At 41.4% G+C, this 19328-nt stretch overlaps 5 protein-coding genes and 1 long non-coding RNA gene across 7 annotated transcripts in view; 4 read left to right on the top strand and 2 right to left on the bottom strand.

Annotated features, from left to right (window-relative positions):
* Window positions 1–962: 962 nt before the first annotated feature.
* Window positions 963–1333, top strand: LOC145706149 (uncharacterized). Its single transcript, XR_014134656.1, has 3 exons — window positions 963–1020; window positions 1102–1131; window positions 1259–1333. It is a non-coding gene; the product is annotated as an uncharacterized LOC145706149 (long non-coding RNA).
* Window positions 1334–2381: 1048 nt separating this feature from the next.
* Window positions 2382–19328, top strand: part of LOC145702888 (uncharacterized) — a 29817-nt gene continuing 12870 nt past the window's right edge. Inside the window, exon 1 of the mRNA XM_081780183.1 lies at window positions 2382–2386. The gene's annotated coding sequence lies outside the window, so the exon portion shown is untranslated. The remainder of the gene's footprint in view (window positions 2387–19328) is intronic.
* On the bottom strand, window positions 5630–8749 carry LOC145702625 (vang-like protein 2). 2 transcript variants are annotated; one of them, XM_081779875.1, is made up of 9 exons: window positions 8682–8749; window positions 8046–8201; window positions 7130–7859; window positions 6779–6949; window positions 6595–6708; window positions 6350–6546; window positions 6174–6303; window positions 6028–6125; window positions 5630–5887 (listed from the first exon to the last, which is right to left on the bottom strand). In XM_081779875.1, the coding sequence occupies exons 2-9, from the start codon at window positions 8144–8146 to the stop codon at window positions 5776–5778; spliced, it is 1653 nt and encodes a 550-aa protein (XP_081636001.1). In that variant the 5' UTR covers window positions 8147–8201; window positions 8682–8749; the 3' UTR covers window positions 5630–5775. The 2 variants fall into 2 exon arrangements, with proteins under 2 accessions (XP_081636001.1, XP_081636000.1); XM_081779874.1 differs by lacking the exon at window positions 8682–8749 and adding an exon at window positions 8320–8452.
* On the bottom strand, window positions 8782–13303 carry LOC145702399 (poly(A) polymerase type 3-like). The gene is made up of 17 exons (XM_081779621.1): window positions 13286–13303; window positions 13152–13232; window positions 12825–12919; window positions 12497–12780; window positions 12179–12407; window positions 12004–12137; window positions 11712–11960; window positions 11492–11667; window positions 11326–11448; window positions 11227–11284; window positions 11098–11178; window positions 10879–10992; window positions 10733–10837; window positions 10517–10684; window positions 9829–9882; window positions 9726–9778; window positions 8782–9053 (listed from the first exon to the last, which is right to left on the bottom strand). The coding sequence occupies exons 2-17, from the start codon at window positions 13154–13156 to the stop codon at window positions 9041–9043; spliced, it is 1941 nt and encodes a 646-aa protein (XP_081635747.1). The 5' UTR covers window positions 13157–13232; window positions 13286–13303; the 3' UTR covers window positions 8782–9040.
* LOC145701715 (1,4-alpha-glucan-branching enzyme-like) lies at window positions 14860–17421 on the top strand. The gene is given in 8 exon segments (XM_081778932.1): window positions 14860–14871; window positions 14948–15103; window positions 15175–15400; window positions 15403–15573; window positions 15670–16269; window positions 16312–16757; window positions 16836–17045; window positions 17083–17421. Coding segments are annotated over 8 exon segments (2025 nt in total). The 3' UTR covers window positions 17287–17421.
* Window positions 17441–19322, top strand: LOC145705279 (enolase-like). The gene is made up of 6 exons (XM_081782734.1): window positions 17441–17636; window positions 17681–17931; window positions 17973–18188; window positions 18230–18395; window positions 18443–18586; window positions 18631–19322. Exons 1-6 carry the CDS (start codon window positions 17459–17461, stop codon window positions 19026–19028), a joined length of 1353 nt encoding a protein of 450 aa, XP_081638860.1. The 5' UTR covers window positions 17441–17458; the 3' UTR covers window positions 19029–19322.

The following is a 19328-nucleotide window of genomic DNA, read 5'->3' as shown; positions in this document are numbered from 1 at the left end:
AGAAACCTTCATAAAATTGTCGAACAAGAGATACTCTGAATCCAGATTTTTGATTGGCTGAGTTACAATTTTGCAGTTTTGAGCCAATCAAAGTCTTGATGGTAGTGTTCGATTTTCTTTGTATCCTCCGTAATCAGCCAGGAAACATGTTCTTGTTTGACATAATGAAGTCGGGTTGGGAAGACGCAGCGCTCGAGAGCGGAAATAGCGAGATCAACTTTGACATTGGTAAGTGCTTCCTAATTTTGCAAATTCTAGCAGTGGCGAAACGTGCGTAGAGTATTTATTTTGAACTGTTTCCTTTTAGTTATGAGCCACGCGCCGCTTATGCGAACCTGCATCACGCTCTACAGCTACGTTGAGCTCCAGCAGAGGTATTTGGAATACAAAGGATTCCAAGGCAGCATAAACGTGACTATGCGATTTGCTCATCCATCCTCCTGGGATGTTCACAACTACGAGGCCAAAGCGGCACTTATTGGAGGTGAGAATCACGGGCAACAGTGATTATTTCTAGCTTACTATCTTGAAAAAAGCTCTAATAATGAGCACCTTTTGTAGCTACTTTCGGTATCTTTCTGTGCGGTTGACCAGCACGAGTAGTTTTTTTTTGGCATCAAAAAAGGGATTGGGGAAGAGCTGGCCCCCTCTAATCTCGTTATCATGGTCAGAGTAGCGTGTAAAAGGCCTTCAATTACCCACTTGAATGAAATCAAAGCACTGGTTCATAATCATCATTTTTTGTTTTAGCGATGCAGCGACTGGAAGGCGTCGGTATTTCGATCTATGTGATGGACACGGTCGAAATTATGGACGAAGTGAAAAACGATGGGTTGTACAAAGTGGAACGCTCACGGCCACGGGCTCGAATACATTCCTCAAAGGGCGAAATTCAGTTACCAAAGGAATTTCTGAATTTCAAACTCCTTTTTATGATTTTAAAAATGAGTATTCTTGGCAAAGAAATTCCGATCTGCAATGGACAAGCGCTCAAAATGGACTGGCGATGGCAAGAAACCGGTAAATATCGCATTTGACAAATGTTGATTTTTGATCATCATCAGTGATGAAAAGAGTATTATCCTGACTTGAAAATTTAAGCCACCAAAAACACACCGATCTGGTGCAGGGGTAAATTGCTTTTGATGTGAATAACCGCTCTTAATTTCATTTGAATGATTAATTTAAAATCGTGCTTTGTCAACAATCAGAGTCCCTTTTCAGCGTCTGTTTTACTGATTTAATTTGAATCATTTAGAACCGCCCAATGACAAAGTACAGACATTTGAAAGAAAGAAATCATGACGATCGGGTGCAAAGATTTGGATCTCAGGAACGGGAAATCTTTACTTGGGTTTCTGATTTATTACTATATAAAAATAATCAGCGGTTGATTGAAAAATCGCTGAGAAATTAATAAGAGTGTACGTGTCAGTGCATCCACAACTCAAGTGATCCCGTCATAGATGTCTCTTGGCAGTCAGTTCGAGGAAAGCTTCAGTCCAGAAACTCCGAAAATCCGGTAACAAATAGGCACCTCTCAGCGCCTCCCACTTGGCTGATTGCATGCATTTGGTTGAGTGGCGTTTTCTTGAAAAGCTCACTTTCCACTCAAATCGACGCAATTACCGGCGGAATATTATACTTGCTCCAAGTCGCATTTCAAAAGTCTGAAACTCAGACCATTTTTAGCAAAACTTTACGCGGCACGGACAATTATGCAGAATGGGTAAATGCCAAGTTTGAAGACTTACTGTATGGAGACAACGATTCGATTAAAGAAAACGTTTCTTACTGTCACTAAACGACTGCTTTTCCTCCTTCCTATATATTGTTGACGATGTTCAACCCTTTTTTTTGCTTGAGAAATATAATTTAAAATATAAACCTCTTAACATTCATCGAGCCTCTTTGGTTTGGAATAAATCTGGGGTTAATTTTTGGAGAGTTTTTAGAGGAAGCAGCTTGAGTCAGATCTTGGAGGATCGAGTAAGTAGCGAAGCATGGAGCGGTTGATGGCCACAAGTGGCCGAGAAATATTTTCCACGACGTTGATGAAAACTGTTTTCAGTCGATACATTTTTACCCTACGTCATTATTTTACAAATAAGTCGAGTTGGTTAAATTTATTTAAAAAGCCAAAGAAAGAAAGCCAATAAAAAGGGGGCAATAACTGAAAGTCCATCAGCTCCGGCAGTGTAGCCACATGCCTCAACGGAACATCCGGTTTCTTGCGCCGTAAAATTGAGGAAATCTAGTCGATGATTTAAATATCTCTGTTTCCTTGTATTTACTCAACTAATATCTTCCGAGAAATCATTAAATATATTCAAATTTTTGATGATATTTAAACAATTTCTTGTATTCCATCGAATTGACTATCATTGTATTCGAAGATAGTCCAGAACTCATCGCTTTCAAGAACATCGCAGCCGAAGCTCTCTTATTTTTAATCTCATTATTTATATTCAAATTTCATTTGACAGTTACCTACATTAGAGTCGATTCCCTCTTGCGCGACGTCGCAAAAAATTGATCGAGTTTGATCATCGAGGAAGTCCTTCTCGGCTTTTTCTTTGAAAGAATTCATTCAGAAATATTTTCTTGGTTATTTTTGGAAGAAAGTATCCTAACACGAACGAAAAAGACCAGTTTAAATGAAGTTTTGTAGGATTAATAAAACTCAGATGTAAAAAGGATAGGAAAATACAAAGGATTTACGCAGCTATAAGAATTTTAAGATATATGTAGGAAATGTAGGCAAAAATTCTCTGTGAAAGAATTTTTCGGCGTGATGATTGTGTTATATCCGCGCGTGTGATGATAAGGGCGCTTATACAATATGCGGGTATAAATCTGCATCAATCTACGTCTGGATAAGGCGGAGGCCAACTCACGATAAATAAAGAAAGCGTGTCTAACTTCGCGCTGTGCGGTGCAGTTTTTCTAGAGCGCTCGGGCGGCGCGCGAGAGCATCTGCGATCCATCACCCCGGTAATGCGTAGAAGGGAGGAAAATCTTGACCTGTCTGAATTTTGAGGATTTCACCTTGCTAGGGAGCTGAAAAAAGTCTGCCAAAAAGAAGTTGACCTTGAAAACTGAGAGATCTAAGAATAGACGAAGGAAAAATAAGAGAAAATGCAGTTCAAGGAAGAGTTCTTATAAAAATTAAGATACGTGAACGATAAAAAAACTCTGGTCATTATAATCTTATATGGGCATTATTTTCTTTATCATTAATATTTTTTAAATTGAATTTGGAATACTTTATCCTAGAATTTCGAAATGAAGCTCGCATTTTTAGAAAATTAAAGCCCTGCTCAAATATTTTCCTTTCTAAAGTGTCCACTTTTGACTTTCATTAAAATGAACTCGCTGTGAAAGACACTTTTGGGATTGATGTTCGTTGCGAAAACGAATCAGTTCGGCATTTTCAGCGACGAGGATGATGTCAAGATCTTCACTCCCGAAACACGTGAGCGTGGAATAACCATGTCAAAATTCATCAGACACTGCTCGGCAAAGCCATGTGGAATTCACAGTTTTAATCTTATTACTCAAGCTATGGTTGAAATCAAAAATGCTTTTCGATCTTTTTTCTTCAATTTTTTCAAGTTCCATGACGTGATTTCTATTTACTCGAAGTGCTTAAAATCTATTTCCAAGGAGTTCCTTCTGGAGTTCCGCGAAGACATGAATTTTCGCATTAGCTTACTCGACACTATAATCAACGAGTAGGTGCACCAATCGTTACGCTCCAAATGCACCACCAAAATACACGGTCCGGGCCTCTGTTAATTTCGTAAACTACTTTTTACGTGAGTGCAACACGCCAACAACTCTTGACAATTATTTATTGATAGACAAATCCACTCAAGGAGGAATTTTGGTAGAGTTCATTAAATAGACAAAAAGGCTAATTAGATTGATTAAAAACGACAACTAATAATTTGTAGCTTGAAAGAAAGAAGCTTGATTAATTATTGTTGGAGTGGCCATTTTCGTAGGAATTGAGTTTTTCGAATTCTCGGGCGCTCTAAAACGCTAGTATCTTGAGAAAAAGATACGTTTTTACGCGCCCAGAAATTGGTACTAGCAAAGAAAGAAAGACAGCTCGCATAATCGCGAAATTGGCAGGCTGCTACTTTTCGAAAAGAATCGCAAAGTCAATTTTCACGGACGGGCGCTCTTTTCTGCTGAAAAAACATTCAACAAAATTACCTACTAAAGTAAACTTGTTCCTGCCATAAATTCAACCGTAGAAAAGACAAGGGACATGCGAGGAAGCTGTGGTTTGATTACAGTAATTGTGCGAAGATGGAGAATCCCAACAGATCGGTGAAGAGTTGTTATCTCCAACGAAGCTGTAAAGAATAAGGTTCAAAACGAAACAATCTGATCTTCTGCAGAGGCTTCTTAGAAAAAACGAATCGATTGACAATTGGCCAGATAAAAAATTGAACCTTTGAAAGCCCGATTACTCGAATGCGTCTCCCACTAAAGACCACTTTTATCCACAAAAACAGGCTCTAACCTTTTTAGATTTTTTTGAAAATATGAAATCGCCTCTAATTTTTTTTTATAAATAAAACTTAAAGCTAGCCAGCGCACAAAATGCTCCTGAGCTACAACAAGAAAAAATGGTAAGTGGTGAAACGTTTTCTTCGGCAAATGCGGTTACGAGAGATAAATTTTTACATTTGTAACGCAAGTCATCGCTTTCCCACAAGGGCAACTTTGGAAATTAAATAAATTTCTGTGGTCGGAAGACTCACGACGAAACACCCATGACCGGGGCGGGAATTTCTTCAAGATTACAAATTTTTATTGCGAATTCGTTTCTTGCTGTCAGAGCAGCGAGAATTTCGTATAAATTAACGACAAAAATTCAATTTTAGCTTATTATTTATAAGGGTTCGCTTAGGATTAAGTAATAATTGAATGTAACCATAAACGAACGGGAAAACTATCTTTTGCTCTCTAATAATAAGAGAGTGATAAGAGAATATCTCAACTGCCTGACACATATTATCACCGCCTTTCCTAAAACCCTCATTTGCGTCCGGATCCGCTAACTGTTCTTTAGCTTCGAGTTCTAAAACTCCGAAGACTCAAAAAAGAGATGCTTGACGATTCAAGTCCTGCTTTTTGCTGCCCAGAAGAACAAAATTCAACAAAAATGACAACTGTAAATAAAAAGCACCCTGTTCATGACATCTTTGCTTGATTAATTGCATCGAAAAGAAACGGGATAACATGGATATTATGCATTTCGCAAGTAGATCCACTTTCAGGTTAATGCGTTAACCTTATTCCATCTTTTATTTTGGGGAATACAAGCGCACGTTTTTTGGTACAGAAAATATTAACAATTTTTGAGAATTAACAATGATTTGAATAATGGCATAACTTGAGTTTTTGGAAAGAAAAAAGTGTGTAAGGCACTATTAATTTTTTAACGGAAAAGTTCGGAATTCTCCGCAACCGTTATTTACAGTAATATGACCTGAAATATCGTAATATTAGAAAATGGAAGGTAATCTGAAAGTTATTTCTTTGAAAATATATTTAGAATATTCTCAATTTTCTATATTGCTATAAAAAACTATGAAAAAATGAAATCAAGGAAGAGAGAGAATGTAAAAAGTTTAATCGTTTTGGGCAGTCATAGATGAACGAGGAGTTTTGTTTTGTTTATACAGGTTGTTTTTGTCAAGATACAGAATTGTACAAGAACTTGGGAGAAGAGCTTTGGGATAAGAATATGTTAATTTTTTATACAGATGTCTCAGAAGAATCCATTCTGAGGACGAAGCGGTGAGAAGCTGGATCTACGAATTCTTCGCGGAGGGCGAGTTTCGGCGCAGTTCGACATGTGACCACCAAACTAGAGCGAAAAGGGTTAATTGCAGCTCTTGAAAGAAGAGTAGGTTTTATTTTTACAATCTTACTCAAATTCTCGAAACTAACAATTTAGGGTTCTCTTTCTGACGATTTATTTACAATCTACGAGTTTTTCTGATTTACCTGTAGTCTGCCTGTTTTATGCTGAAAACAACACCCGGCCTCAAGCTTGAAATCATGGGGTAGTCACATGTCACTGACCAGTCAACCGATCGCATAATCTAAAAATCGCGTAAAGAAAGAGAACGAAATGTGTTTGAATGTCACACCTGTCCGGGATACGCGGTAGGGGGCCTCTTTTCCGTGTATCTGTTCAGAAAGGCGTTGGCGCCCATATCGTAGCGGATGCAAAAGGCAAGGTGGTCGATGATATCTTCGATTGTGTAGTGCTGGTTTTGTCTGTTGATAAATGGTTTAGAAAAGGAATCGAGCTTGAGGCGATTACCTGGTCGTTCGAAGATATTTTTGCATGGAACGCGCGATCGAGGGGAAAATAATCTCCGCCGTTTGTCGTGGATCCATTGAGTCGTTTCCGGCCAAGCTGGCATCAGGAATCAATTGGCGACGGACGTGAGAGAACGCGTCTTCCGCCGCCTCGGTCAGTCGAGCTTTTCGTTTGCGAACTCGTCTTTCTCGTTCAACCTGAAAAGTTGTTCATTCGAAGATTGATTGCTGGATGTCAAGTCTTACCTCCTCGTAGTATTTCTCATTGTGTCCAGCGTCCCTTCTTCTCGCAGCTGCGGTGAGAATGGCCCTTGTTCGATCATTTTTCGATTCTTCGCCACCACCATCAACATTGAGTACCTACACGTGACCGTTATCAAAAATGAATTTCAAATGCTCTGGCGAGAGGAAATTGTAAATTAAGTCGCACCTGGAAGTTAGTGACGTTCTTGAGCTTCGAGGTTTTTGACGATTTCAACAAGGCTGGATTGTAAAGATGGAAGTCGACGTAATATTTCTCAAGGACCCAGGAGGCAGCCTCTTGAATGGAGACCGCGCCAATGTTATAAAATCGTTGAGCGCCGTCTGTCGTTCTCACCACCTGAGAGGAGTAAGATTTCGAGTAGCGAATTAATTACAGAAGATAAAAATACAGTATTTGATATCGATTTTGCAATTATCCTAACAGATGATCGAATTACTGTCCCAAAATTTTTCTTAATCGATTCACAATTGAAGTTTAGGCTGTCTCTTCAGCCTACTATTGAATGAATTTACGTACCTCAAGAAGATAGATTTCCTGATCTTTTCTCAGGTACAAAAGGACAATCGCCAGGTAGTGTACGAAGAGCAAAATATCGACGAAATTCGAGGAGTATTTGACAATCGGTGGGTAGTCGTAGTTTTCCCAGTGGATGACCTTGTAGCTGTAGAAGATCCAGTAAACGGCAGCGACGAGGAATGTGAGAAAGTTGACCCCGGTACGGTAGAGGTTGATCTGCGGCATTTTCGCCTTGGGCGTCCTCCAGAAAAGATAAAGACTGGCGAGGGAAAGGACGAGTAGTCGAACTGCGATTGCGATAATTTGACCCTCACAGCCGATATCGCATTGAGGGGATTTCGCGCCCGGCTGCGGATCCGACAGCGCTTTGGGCAGGACGAGGAAGAAGATAGGCGTCACATAGGCGAATAGTTGCGTTAAGACGATGGATAAACGCGCCGGGTTGAGATATTTGGAAACGTTGAGTCTCGCCCCAAGATCGGCGTGGAACTTGCCGAGGTCTTCGTTTGAGATGCGGGTGCATTCGGACGTGGCAAATGTATCCGTCTCGCCTGGCCAGCGGCGGGAATCGTCATTTTCTACAAGAGCTCCGCCTTCTTCGTCCCCACTGGCGTTCTCCTTTTTTCTGCGAGAGTCACTCTGGCGTGACCTTTGGGGCGCCTTGATCGACACTGACTTGTCCTTTGAACTGTGGGGCCGACGAGAGCGGCGGGACGCGCGTGAAGTTGCCCTAAAACCAGCTCAATTAAAAAAGAAAGATTGATGATTGATGGTTAGCCCTAATAATCCCCCTGCAAGCGGCGGGTTTACCGCGCTCTAGTTATAGAATTCGTAAAGGTAAATATTTATTACGCCCCGCTTTTGAAGCATTTCAAAATTGACATCAACGACGAGTATGGGAAAAGGTGAAGCTAACCTGGAAACATCGGAGTAGACAGAACAATTATCGCCAATTAGTTTTTCGTATTCTGCATTGGTCTCTGGAACGCGCTGTGGAGTACTCGTAAGTTGCTCCATTTTATGTTGGAAAACGGAATTGAATTAGTGTCCAAGTGTGCTCATTGATGCGCTCCTAAAAGTGTCTCTTAAAAATTAACTCAAAAACGCCTTGTTGGTAGATTTTATGACTGTTTTTGGGAACTAAAGGTTTACGAGAAGTAATTGGCCGTAATAAAATTCTTGATGTTTACCTTCTTTACTAAAAATTTTAATTCTATCTTCTTTGCAAAATATCTCTTATTTCTTTTCAGTTCTTAATCTCTGATAAAAGAAAGTGTTCGATTTTTTTATTTTCAAATTTTTTGTACGCTTTGGCGGATGAATCAAATCGTTGTGAAATTTGCGAAAAGCGCGTGGGCGAAAAGTGCGGCGCCCGCGAGCTGTTTAGCGCATGGCGCGAGTTCAAACGCTGGCTGCGCGCGGCTTCCGCTTCGGATCAAAAAGCTGCCTCTCCGCCGTGAGAAAAAAGGCCTACTGGCTTGCATATGCAGCCAAACTATGTATGGAGCAAAATAGCGGCTCTTGAATTTGAATAAGCCGAATTGGCACCTACCGGAAATAGGAGACTAGCCGGAACTTTGAATTGAAATATTCAATTCCAAAAACGGGAAGTTTCAATCTAAAAATATGCTTTTGAAGAATTTGAAAAAAGGTCTTGAAATTGTGGTGTCTATTAGACTGATCCCGAAGAAAAACAGTAAATCGAAAAGAAATTTTAGATTTTTTCAGTCCTTTTGAAATAGATTCTATTTACAGAAAAACATGTTCGGCTGTTTTCGAGTTTAAATGTTTGAATAACTGAATTTCTCCTCTTCTGAACTTGAATTGTTGACTTCTCCGTTTTCTTTCTTTTTTCGATAAGTGATAGTGATGGCAGTTGAGCGTGGCTAGGGTGCTACTGGAGAGTTTCTGTTACTGGGCGAATCTAAAAATTGGATCGTAAGAAAGAGCATTTTCGATGAATTACCATAAGAATTTTTCGGCCGAAAAAATTATTTTTGAGATAATGGCATATTCTGAAAGCCCATAAAAAATTAGACAGAATGACCAAATTCTAGGGCCATGTGACGTCATTATGACGTCATCCGGCTCATTTCAAAATTTTATCTTTGGAACGCTTTTTAGAGCCAAAAACATTTTTGAATCCTTATTTTCTCAGCGGATTCGGATTCCTCGTGAAAAAATACGTGGGGACCCGGGCTCAAACCATCATTACCAACCGGTTCTAGTGTCCGGTAATTTTCGAAACCGGTCGGTTCGAAAAATTAACCTCGGGTCCCCACGTAATTTCTTCTGCCTAAAAACATGCTACAAGCAGAAAAATATATTTCCAACGATAACCGCCTCAAAAAGCGTTCCAAAGTCTCATGAATTCGGAGCCTTTTCGGACAATTATTAATCATAAATGACGTCATAATGACGTCATAGAGCCCTAGAAATTTAGGGATCGACGTATTTTTACATGGGCTTTCAGAATATGCCATTATCTCAAAAAAAATTTTTTCGGCCAAAAAATTCTTATGGTAATTCATCTTTCTGTAGTTTCGCAGAATTTCTTCTCGATAATTTGACGTTTTGGGCATTCTGAGCGACTTACTTGAGTTGGATTGTCTTCGAAATCATGTTAGGGTCGGCTCCTTCAGACATTCTCTATAATAAAAGATGAACTTTTCTGTTTCTTTCCCAAGTGCTCTCTATACCTTCTTTTCACGAAATATGTCATTGTCTCCATCGTCGAGAGCTCGTTTGCGGTTCTTTAAAGAATCATTTAATAAGAATTCTCAAAATACAGTAAAATTTATTTAGGGCGTCTCGTCGCAGCAATTCAGAAGTCAAAAGAAGCTCAATTGCGACATGAGAGCCCCTTTACTCGTCAAATCTCTATTTACTCGAGCTCAAAGGCACAAATATTTAAATACTGATAAGAATTGAATGATCAACTGTAGGTAGTTTTCTTTGTTTTTTGGTTTTATTCATATTCTTTTTTTAGTTGGGAATGAACTGGAACTATGGATGAATTCTTTACTAAGATTTAAAAAATGAAGAAAGGAAAAGTTGACATCAGATTCTGACAGTAAAAGACAATAGTAATAAATAATATTTTTGGCAATTCTTTTCAACTCTGCTACAGTATGAGTTTTTTTATTTTCAAAAAGACTTGAAGTTGGTTTTGCCACCCTCGATGCTCTGTTTTAGTCCCCGGCGTAGTTGCACTTTTCGATGGTTTGTAAAAGAGAGCATCGGGAATCCCGATTCGGGATAGAGTTGGTTTTAGGCAGTTTAAAGTTTTGTAAGTTTTTTAGGTAGAAGAAGGTAGATTTGTGTTGTGTGTCATTTGACAGAAGTTGGGGTTATCGAAGAACTGTGGGATATGCTAGCGGGTTTTACCTCTTTCTGGACAGTTTTTGGCGGATTGGCGGCTTTTTCGACTTTGGGGAGGGAATCGCTTGATTCTTTTTCCTCTGCGTTTTTGACCGATCGCTCAGCGCGCTGCCCCTCGAAATTCGTCGTTATGGCGATGTCTTTCGCCATTGTGATACTCGATTGATGCGTTTCCTGAAATTATACAGTCGTTTCTTCTAATCCTGGATCAAAGCGAGTTACCAATTTCTCCTTGCTCTCTCCTTTGGACTCTTCTTTCTTCGCTGCTTCCTCGGTTTTCTTTGCCTTTGCCGAGTTCTCCGCGTTTCCGTTGTTTGCATTTGTTTTCTAAGAAAAGCCTCAAAATTGTGTGGAAGGGAACAACTTACAGATTTGCGACCTTCTTTCGATTTACTGAGCTTGAGCGTTTTGGCCAGTTCCGGCGTCAAAAACTTCACCAGGTTGTGTCGCTTCACATATCGCGCTTCCACCCTCATGTCCGGCTACATTTGACAGGTTATTTACCAAAAGATGATCAATGATTGTCTTGATTAGGAGATGAAAAGAGAGTCAACTTCTCTTTTATTATTGAATTCTAAATGTCTTACAGTGTAGTTGTTGTGGCTAATGGCGGCTTGATGAAGCAGATCCGTAAATCGCTGGATGTCTTGGGTCAGGTTGATGTTAGGCTGAAAATTTTTAGAGTAAGACATGTTTCCGTGCTTTTCAATTTTTACCTTGACTTCGCAACGATGGAAAGAAAGACCCAGGAACCAGCGACAGACGTAACGAGGACTTGAAATCATAGAAGACAATTTCAAGTCAGTTTTTCTTACCTTTGACCTTCTTCAGCTGGATCAAGCTCAATTGATTCGACATTGACGTGGGCGATGAGAATGTACTCGTTGCGTTCCAAATCGTTGACCAGTTTTCGAATGTTTGACTCTACCAGTCCGATCCTAAGGAAGTAGATGAGGATCGAAGAAGAAAGGGCGGAATTACCATTTTTGATACTGTTCTTGTTGATCAGCAGTGGCGGAAAGGACTATAAAGTGTTTGTATTTGTTGAAAAAGTCGGTCTTGTTGAATAGCTCCGCCCAGAGTCGAGTGTTCGGCTCATCCGGATTTGGAGTTTTTTGAAGGATTTGTTTGGTCGTTTCATAGGCGTCTTTGATCTCCTAAAAGGTGGATTTAGCTCTAATCTTGGGAAGAGAAATGTTACCTGCTTCATGACAGATAAGGTACTACGGGACACGTTGAAGGTTGAATTTTGATGTGGGTAGGCAGGAGTGATAATGGGCATCAAGTGGGATCGGTCGAGGGGGTTGAAACGCGGATCCCAAACTGGGTGGGTGAAGCCGGGCGGCGCGTCTTCGGGGACTTTGAGGAAGACGGGCTTCGGCCAGTCCCATTTCGAGAAGAGAAGGAAGAATTTCTCAAGAAGTGTAGATGGGGCAGCATTTGGATAAAGCTAAAAATAAAATATAGCCCTGTTGACTAGGGAAGTCTCTTACTTGGCAGGTTCTAGCGACAAGCATGGCCCAACAGACACCACCGATAAATCCGAGGGCGTTTTTGTAGATTCCTTTTCTTCTAGCCCATAGTTTGACAGCTCTGAGCGTCAGGCGGAATGTTTCAATGTTCGGCACTGAGTTAAATCAAGATCTGGTCGGAAAGAGTGAATCTTACCGAGGTGTAAAATTTCATCAGTAACGCGGCAACCGTTCAAGCTTCGGACGCATTTCTCGTCCAAATTTCGCAGAATTTCAATGTTCCGCAGATCCTGGTCTTCTGGCACTTTGCTGTTGTTGGCCAGCCGCGCGAAGAGGATATCCATATCGATGCCGTCGAAGTAGAGCTTAATTAGGGGAACGAAGGCTTCTCGGATGTCGCGGCACTCAGTTACGCCTTCCGTTTTCTGAAAATGATATTAGGGCGAAAATCATCTAATGGAGAGATTAGCTACTCCTATGCGTCACGCACCAACGCTCCGAGTTGATATTTTACCTTGAGCATATCCAGGAAAATCGTAAAGAAATGATGTCTCGTAACATGTTGTGGAACGACGCAAAGTGTATCAATATCACCATCTCTTGTGTGAACACCCAGTCTGTAAGATCCAAAAGTGTAAATCTTTCCGCCGAGCTCTCCGTGAAGATGTTCCGGCAGGCGGCATTCCTTGGCTACTTTTCTCACAAATTCTTTGACCAACTCGTTCAATTTCGTCAAAACTTGGATGCGATGCGAAAGGCCATCTGGTGTATCGAAGGATCCAAAAGGCTCAATCGTTTCTAAAAGCGTTTATATGCCCTTAGAATCGAAAAAGTGGACTTACTTTGAAGATCTTCCGTCATTACTTTGTCCTTTTCTGTTGGCCCTTCCACGGACAACGCAGAAGTGATGCCGAACATTCGTTGAGCAGGACGGCCACTAGAATTTCATAAGTAATGTTCATCAAAAAAGTTATATGGAAAAGCCCTTATTGAAAATTTTCCTGTGAGAGAAAGCTCCGTTGAGAAAGAAATTTCTATCAATAAATTCAAGTAATCCGTTTTTTCCCATTTTCGATAAAAATAAAACGTATAAATCTAGTTGGTTTATATTGTTTTTGAATAATCATGATTATTCGCAAATAATTTGGATAATTCTTTTGAAAATCTACCTCATTTTGGCTGTTTTTCTTCTCTTTCTTTCGACAAAAAGGCTCTTCTTTTCTTTGCGCTAGGATCGCATCTCTCACTCTCTAAAAATGAACTCTGCTAGTAGGACTGGCAAATATTAATTCTCTGAACATACAGATGATAAAGTTTCGGAAAGTCTTTACGGGGTTTATGAAATTTTACTACGCGATGGAAGAAGGGCGACTTTTCCTTTTCTGAGAGAGCGGGAGTCCAATCACGGGGCGCGCTGGACGTCGTGGGCGATTCCCTTCTTTCAGATAAAGGAAGAACCGCATTTCATTAGATGCAGTACTTACTGAAAAATTTTGCAGTTTATCTGGACAATAGAACAATTAAAGGAGTAGATGAATAGTAAATTAATAAAATTTATTACATACTCGTATCTCGGAAACTGCGAATGATAAAATCTCAGTTTCTACTGAAATTTCTACAATATTTTCTACAGTAAATGCATAGTTATTGCCTTACTTACAAGTTAAGACCACATGGAACATCGTTGAAAATGTCGAAGATTGAGGTCTGGCGTTCCTAGAACCCTAGTGGGTTCTTCCACGGCTTCCAGATATTTTCAACGACTCAAACAGGGGTCTAAATTCGCAGTGCGAGTTCGCTTTAGTGCGAAGCGAAGCGAGTTCGAAGAAATTCAAGAATTTTTTTTTGTCGAAGCAGAGCGGAGCCGTGACGGCTCAGCCGTCAGCTCCGCTATCTCCGCTGCGCAAATGTACAACTCTGCTGAACACAGTTGACGTCCTTGGATCTCTTCTCTGACTCACCTGATGCTCCAATCTCACTGTCCTTTTTCTCGTCCTTTCCCCCCTCCCTTCTTCAACCTGCTTTCAAAGCTGCTGACAAAGCTGTTGCTTCTGGTGGTTCTACTGGAATCAACGAAGCTCTTGAGATGCAAGATAATGGTAAGAACTCACAGCTTTCACCAATTTTTAATCTTTACTACTCTCGTCAAAATCCTTTTTACCTCGACACACCGCCACCTTAGAAGAGCTCGAACACCAGTGTTCCAGTCTATACTGTAGACTTTACAGACAAATTGAACAAGCGCATCGAAAGTCACTCATTCCTTTTTATCTTGGCTTGCTAGAAAAGCCTGTTTTCCGCTTCTCGTCATCATCTACACTGTACCTTTCTTCACCTCCCTCCATCCTGTAACAATTACCCGTTTTTATGCAAAGATTGTGAGAATAAATCAGAAAATGAATTTGAGTTTCTGCTAAATTCCGAGAGGGAGGAAATCAAGGAAGAGAGAATTGATGAAAATTATTGTTCGAGTCCTCCTCATTCGGCAACGCCCCTTTTAATTTCTTGTTTTCACGAAAAACGTAATCGCTCTCGGTTGGGCGACAAACGTAACTTTCCCGTTTTTCTATAAATTTTCCCTCGGGCGCTGATTGGACAAGAGCTCGGCGCCGAGCCGAATCAGTTCTATCAACTGTCCGAGAAAAGAGTCCACTTTCGTCGAAAAAGGCCAGTCAGAGATCGCAAGAACAGAATTAGATAATTTGAAGGCAATTTGATGACTGTTACGTAAGAGAGGATCCCTGGAAACGTGATTTTCGCCGTATATTTACATCGCCAAAGATTTGAGCAATTTTCATTTTTCAGAAAAAAACCGTGAAAAATGACAGAGAAAGAAGAGATTCTAGAGCTTGGATTATATAAGGAAAGTGATGAGAAATGCTACCTATGGTAATTCTAGTAATTCAACTCAAAAGTAGATGGTTAAAAATGATTGAATTTTATCAATTTTCATCGCTAAAAAAAGAATGACGAATATCTTCAACCCTTCAAATCTGACATCGATCGTCGCTACCGAAAATTCCTCTCGACCAAGTCTGAAATCGAAGCTGCCGAGACGCTAGAATCGTACACCCGTTCTTACGAAAAATTTGGGCTCCATGTGACTCCGGATAAAGAAATCGTTGGCTTGGGAAACAGGTCTCAAAAATTTATGCCTTCAACATTTGATTTTGATTCTTTTTAGTTGAAAAGTTTGAAGACCTGATTTGAAAAGAATGGATTCCAGGAGCCGAGGCAGTCTGGCTCAGAGGCGATTTTAACGATTGGAAACGCACGGAATACGCGTTTTCAGCCGAAGATTTCGGAAAATGGAGTATTCGAATTCCACCAAACGAAGATGGTTCATGCCGAATTCCGCACAATTCGAAGATCAAGCTCACTATCTTGGTCAAATCTACTGGTCAACTGATCGACCGCATTTCCCCTGGGCAAAATACGTTTTTCAAGAACCCAAAGAAGTCGTCTACGATTGGCATTTCTACAACCCTGGAGAAAGAGAAAAGTATGAAGCGAAGTTTGACAGGCCGGAGAAGCCCAAAGCGCCGAAAATCTACGAAGCTCATGTTGGTATTGCTTCTGATAAGGAAAGGGACATGAAAACTTGAAAACAGAGACATCTTTCCGAAATTCAAAGCGGCTTTTTATTAATTTCTTGGGCAAATCGTGACCCTGAAATTCAGAAAGGAATCAGCTCTTACGCAGACTTCACAAACAACGTCCTCCCGCGAATTGCTAAAAACGGTTACAACGTAATCCAACTGATGGCCATCCAAGAGCATGCCTATTACGCAAGTTTTGGTTACCAAGTGACTTCGTTTTTCGCACCCAGTTCGCGCTTTGGCACTCCTGATGAACTCAAAGAACTGATCGACTGCGCTCATGGTTTGGGAATTCAAGTTCTTCTCGACATTGTCCATTCTCATGCGAGCTCCAACGTCGCGGACGGGTTAAACGAATTTGACGGAACTGACAGCTGCTTTTTCCATGGAGGAGCAAGAGGACATCATGCTCAGTGGGGCTCTAGAATCTTCAATTACAATGACTGGGAAGTCAGGCGATTTTTGCTCTCGAACTGTCGATACTGGGTCGAAGAGTTTGGATTCGATGGATTCAGATTTGATGGAGTCACGTCAATGCTTTACCATCATCATGGAATCGGAACTGGCTTCACTGGAAATTACTCGGAATACTTTGGATTGCAAGTTGATGAAGAATCGATCCTTTATCTTCAATTGGCTAATGATTTTCTACATAAAACTTATCCATTTCTTACGACCATTTCCGAAGGTAAGCAATTTTCAAATGATTTGATTCGTATTTTCTTGCTAGATGTTTCTGGCATGCCAGGAATGTGCCGACCAGTTGAAGAAGGAGGAATCGGCTTTGATTTCCGCCTGGGAATGGCCGTACCGGACATGTGGATCAAGCTACTCAAAGAACAAAAAGACGAAGATTGGAACATTGGACACATTTGCCACACGCTGGAGAATCGAAGATATGGCGAGAAAGTCATTGCGTACGCAGAATCACACGACCAAGCGCTCGTTGGAGACAAGACGCTAGCCTTCTGGATGATGGACGCGCAGATGTACACGAACATGAGCGTTCTTAGCGAAAGAACAGACGTTATCGACCGTGGCATGGCCCTGCATAAGATGATAAGACTGCTGGTCCACGCGCTTGGCGGAGAAGGATATTTGAATTTTATCGGAAACGAATTTGGCCATCCAGAGTGGCTAGATTTTCCGAGAAAGGGAAATGGCGAATCTTATCAGGTAATCATCGATTTTTTAGAATCAATAATGATTTGCTTTTAAAAATATTCAAGGCCAAGTTTTAATCGATTGTTTTAGCACTGTCGACGACAGTTTTCGCTTGCTGAAGATTCTCTGCTTCGTTATCAATTTTTGGAGAATTTTGACTCGGCAATAAATGACCTGGAAAAGAAAACATGTTGGCTTTCTGCTCCGCCTGGTTATTCGACGAGGAAATCGGAGGGTGACAAAGTGATCATCTTCGATCGTGCGAATTGCATCTTTGTATTCAACTTCCACGCTTCCAAGGTACTTTCCTTCTCCTATCTCATTTTACCCTTTTCAGTCGTATTCCGACTATCAATTCGGCGTCCGGGAGCCAGGGAAATACCAACTCGTTCTTGATTCAGACGAGGAGCGTTTCCACGGCCACGCTCGACTAGCAAAAGATCAAGAATTCTTCACATCTCCCGATGAATCTGATAATTGTGCCCAATCGCTCAACATTTACCTTCCTTCCCGCGCTTGCATCGTCCTCCAGAAAGAATAATCCGAATATGAATTGAAATTACACTTTCACACTTCTAGCTTTTATCTATTTATTTAATATTTTCTATTGCCAAGTTGAACTACAATCACCACTTTCTGTAACTCTAGCTTCTTCTTTTTTTTGCCAAAAAGATTGGTGCAATAACTAAAAAAATTGAAATCAACGAGGACTTATGTTCAGAAAAAACAACATGGTTCTCGTCAACGCCCTCAAAGCCCGACAGATCTTCGATTCCCGTGGCAACCCAACTGTCGAAGTCGACCTCACCACCAACATGGGAGTCTTCCGAGCTGCCGTTCCTTCTGGAGCTTCTACTGGAATCTATGAAGCTCTTGAGATGCGAGACAAGGGTAAGAAATTATCACCTTCGCCAATTCTTAAGTTATTTCTCTAGTCAAGTCCGAATACCACGGCAAGGGTGTCTCAAAGGCCATCGGTAACGTCAACAACGCCATCGCCGGCGAACTCGTGGGAAAGGACCTCGACCTCGCCGACCAGGCCGCTATGGACAAGATCCTTTTGGACCTCGACGGAACTGCCAACAAAGAAAAGCTCGGTGCCAACGCCATCCTCGGTGTTTCGCTTGCCATTGCCAAAGCCGCTGCTGCCCACACCAAGGTCCCACTCTACAGACACATTGCCAAGGTGAGAATTACTCATTCCTCCTCGTCATCACAATTCCTTAGCTCGCTGGAAATAACTCCGAGAAATTGACCCTTCCCATTCCTGTCTTCAATGTGATCAACGGTGGCTCTCATGCTGGCAACAAGCTCGCCATGCAGGAGTTCATGCTCTTCCCTCACGGCGCCACCTCCTTCACTGAAGCCATGCGAATGGGCTCCGAAACCTACCACCACCTCAAGGCCTTGACCAAGAAGAAGTTCGGCCAGGACGCCACCAACGTTGGTCAATAGTTTCACCATTGTAGTTGTCATCTTTGTAGGTTGGTGATGAAGGTGGATTTGCTCCCAACATTCTTGTCAACTCCGATGCTCTCGACCTCATCGTCGCTGCCATCGAAGCCGCCGGCTACACTGGCAAGATCGGCATTGCCATGGATGTTGCTGCTTCTGAATTCTGGAAGGGAGACATCAACAAGTACGATCTTGGTAAGTCACTAAAAACTCTCAAATAGTTCATAACCATTTTCTTGAAGACTTCAAAAATGAAGATGCTGGAGATCTCAACGACGAGTCCCGATACCTTACTCCCACTCAGCTCGCTGATGTCTACTGCTCCTTCATCAAGAACTACCCCGTCGTTTCCATCGAAGATCCCTTTGACCAGGACGACTGGGAAGGTAAGATTATCCAAAAGAAACTGATCACTAATTTTAAATATTAGGCTACGTCGCATTCACCGAGCGTGTTGGCAAGGACACCCAAGTTGTTGGAGACGATCTCTTGGTCACCAACCCCACTCGAATCCAAACCGCTTTGGACAAGAAGGCTTGCAACGCTCTCCTGTTGAAGGTTAACCAGATTGGTACCCTCACCGAGTCCATCAAGGCCGCTCAAATGTCGATGAATGCCGGCTGGGGCGTCATGGTCTCCCACAGATCTGGCGAAACTGAAGACTCCTTCATCGCCGACTTGGTCGTCGGTCTCCAAACTGGCCAGATCAAGACTGGCGCTCCTTGCCGATCCGAGCGACTCGCCAAGTACAATCAGATTCTCCGAATCGAAGAAGATCTCGGCGCCAACGCCGTCTTTGCTGGTTCCAACTGGAGAAAATCCGCATAAGTTCAATTCTAATTATTTATACAACCATCGAGAAATTTGTTCCTTTCGCTAGTTCGTTATTTCACAAAAATCGAAGGGACCTTCTCAAACCAAAAAGAACATGTCACATTCACTTCCAGCCAGTTCAACAATCCAAATCCAATCTTCTGTGTTAACTAGTCTATGTTTCCGTTTTTGAAAACATGTTTTGTGTTTTGTTTGATTTCAAATTTTAAAACCAGTTTCCCAATCAGTTTGAGCCCCAGTTTGTTTGGCCGAAAAGATTTTACGAATAAAATATATTCGAAAAGAAAACTTGTC

The sequence above is a fragment of the Oikopleura dioica genome, chromosome PAR (genome assembly GCF_907165135.1).
Source record: "Oikopleura dioica chromosome PAR, OKI2018_I68_1.0, whole genome shotgun sequence".
Taxonomy (NCBI): Eukaryota; Metazoa; Chordata; class Appendicularia; order Copelata; family Oikopleuridae; genus Oikopleura; species Oikopleura dioica.
This window is presented reverse-complemented; position numbering and strand designations above follow the sequence as displayed.

Excerpts from the sequence above, each read along its gene's own strand:
- LOC145702625 (XM_081779875.1), bottom strand. The coding sequence starts at position 8,146 with ATGGAGCAACTTACGAGTACTCCACAGCGCGTTCCAGAGACCAATGCA. Across the intron at positions 6,709-6,778 it reads AGAACGTCACTAACTTCCAG|GTACTCAATGTTGATGGTGG; the intron begins GTGCGACTTAAT and ends GGTCACGTGTAG. Across the intron at positions 5,888-6,027 it reads ATAAAACAGGCAGACTACAG|TTTGGTGGTCACATGTCGAA; the intron begins GTAAATCAGAAA and ends TTTTCGCTCTAG.
- LOC145702399 (XM_081779621.1), bottom strand. Across the intron at positions 10,993-11,097 it reads TTAGCCACAACAACTACACT|CCGGACATGAGGGTGGAAGC; the intron begins GTAAGACATTTA and ends TGTCAAATGTAG. Across the intron at positions 10,685-10,732 it reads GAGAGAGCAAGGAGAAATTG|GAAACGCATCAATCGAGTAT; the intron begins GTAACTCGCTTT and ends GTATAATTTCAG.
- LOC145705279 (XM_081782734.1), top strand. The coding sequence starts at position 17,459 with ATGTTCAGAAAAAACAACATGGTTCTCGTCAACGCCCTCAAAGCCCGA. Across the intron at positions 17,932-17,972 it reads TCTACAGACACATTGCCAAG|CTCGCTGGAAATAACTCCGA; the intron begins GTGAGAATTACT and ends ACAATTCCTTAG. Across the intron at positions 18,587-18,630 it reads TGACCAGGACGACTGGGAAG|GCTACGTCGCATTCACCGAG; the intron begins GTAAGATTATCC and ends TTTAAATATTAG.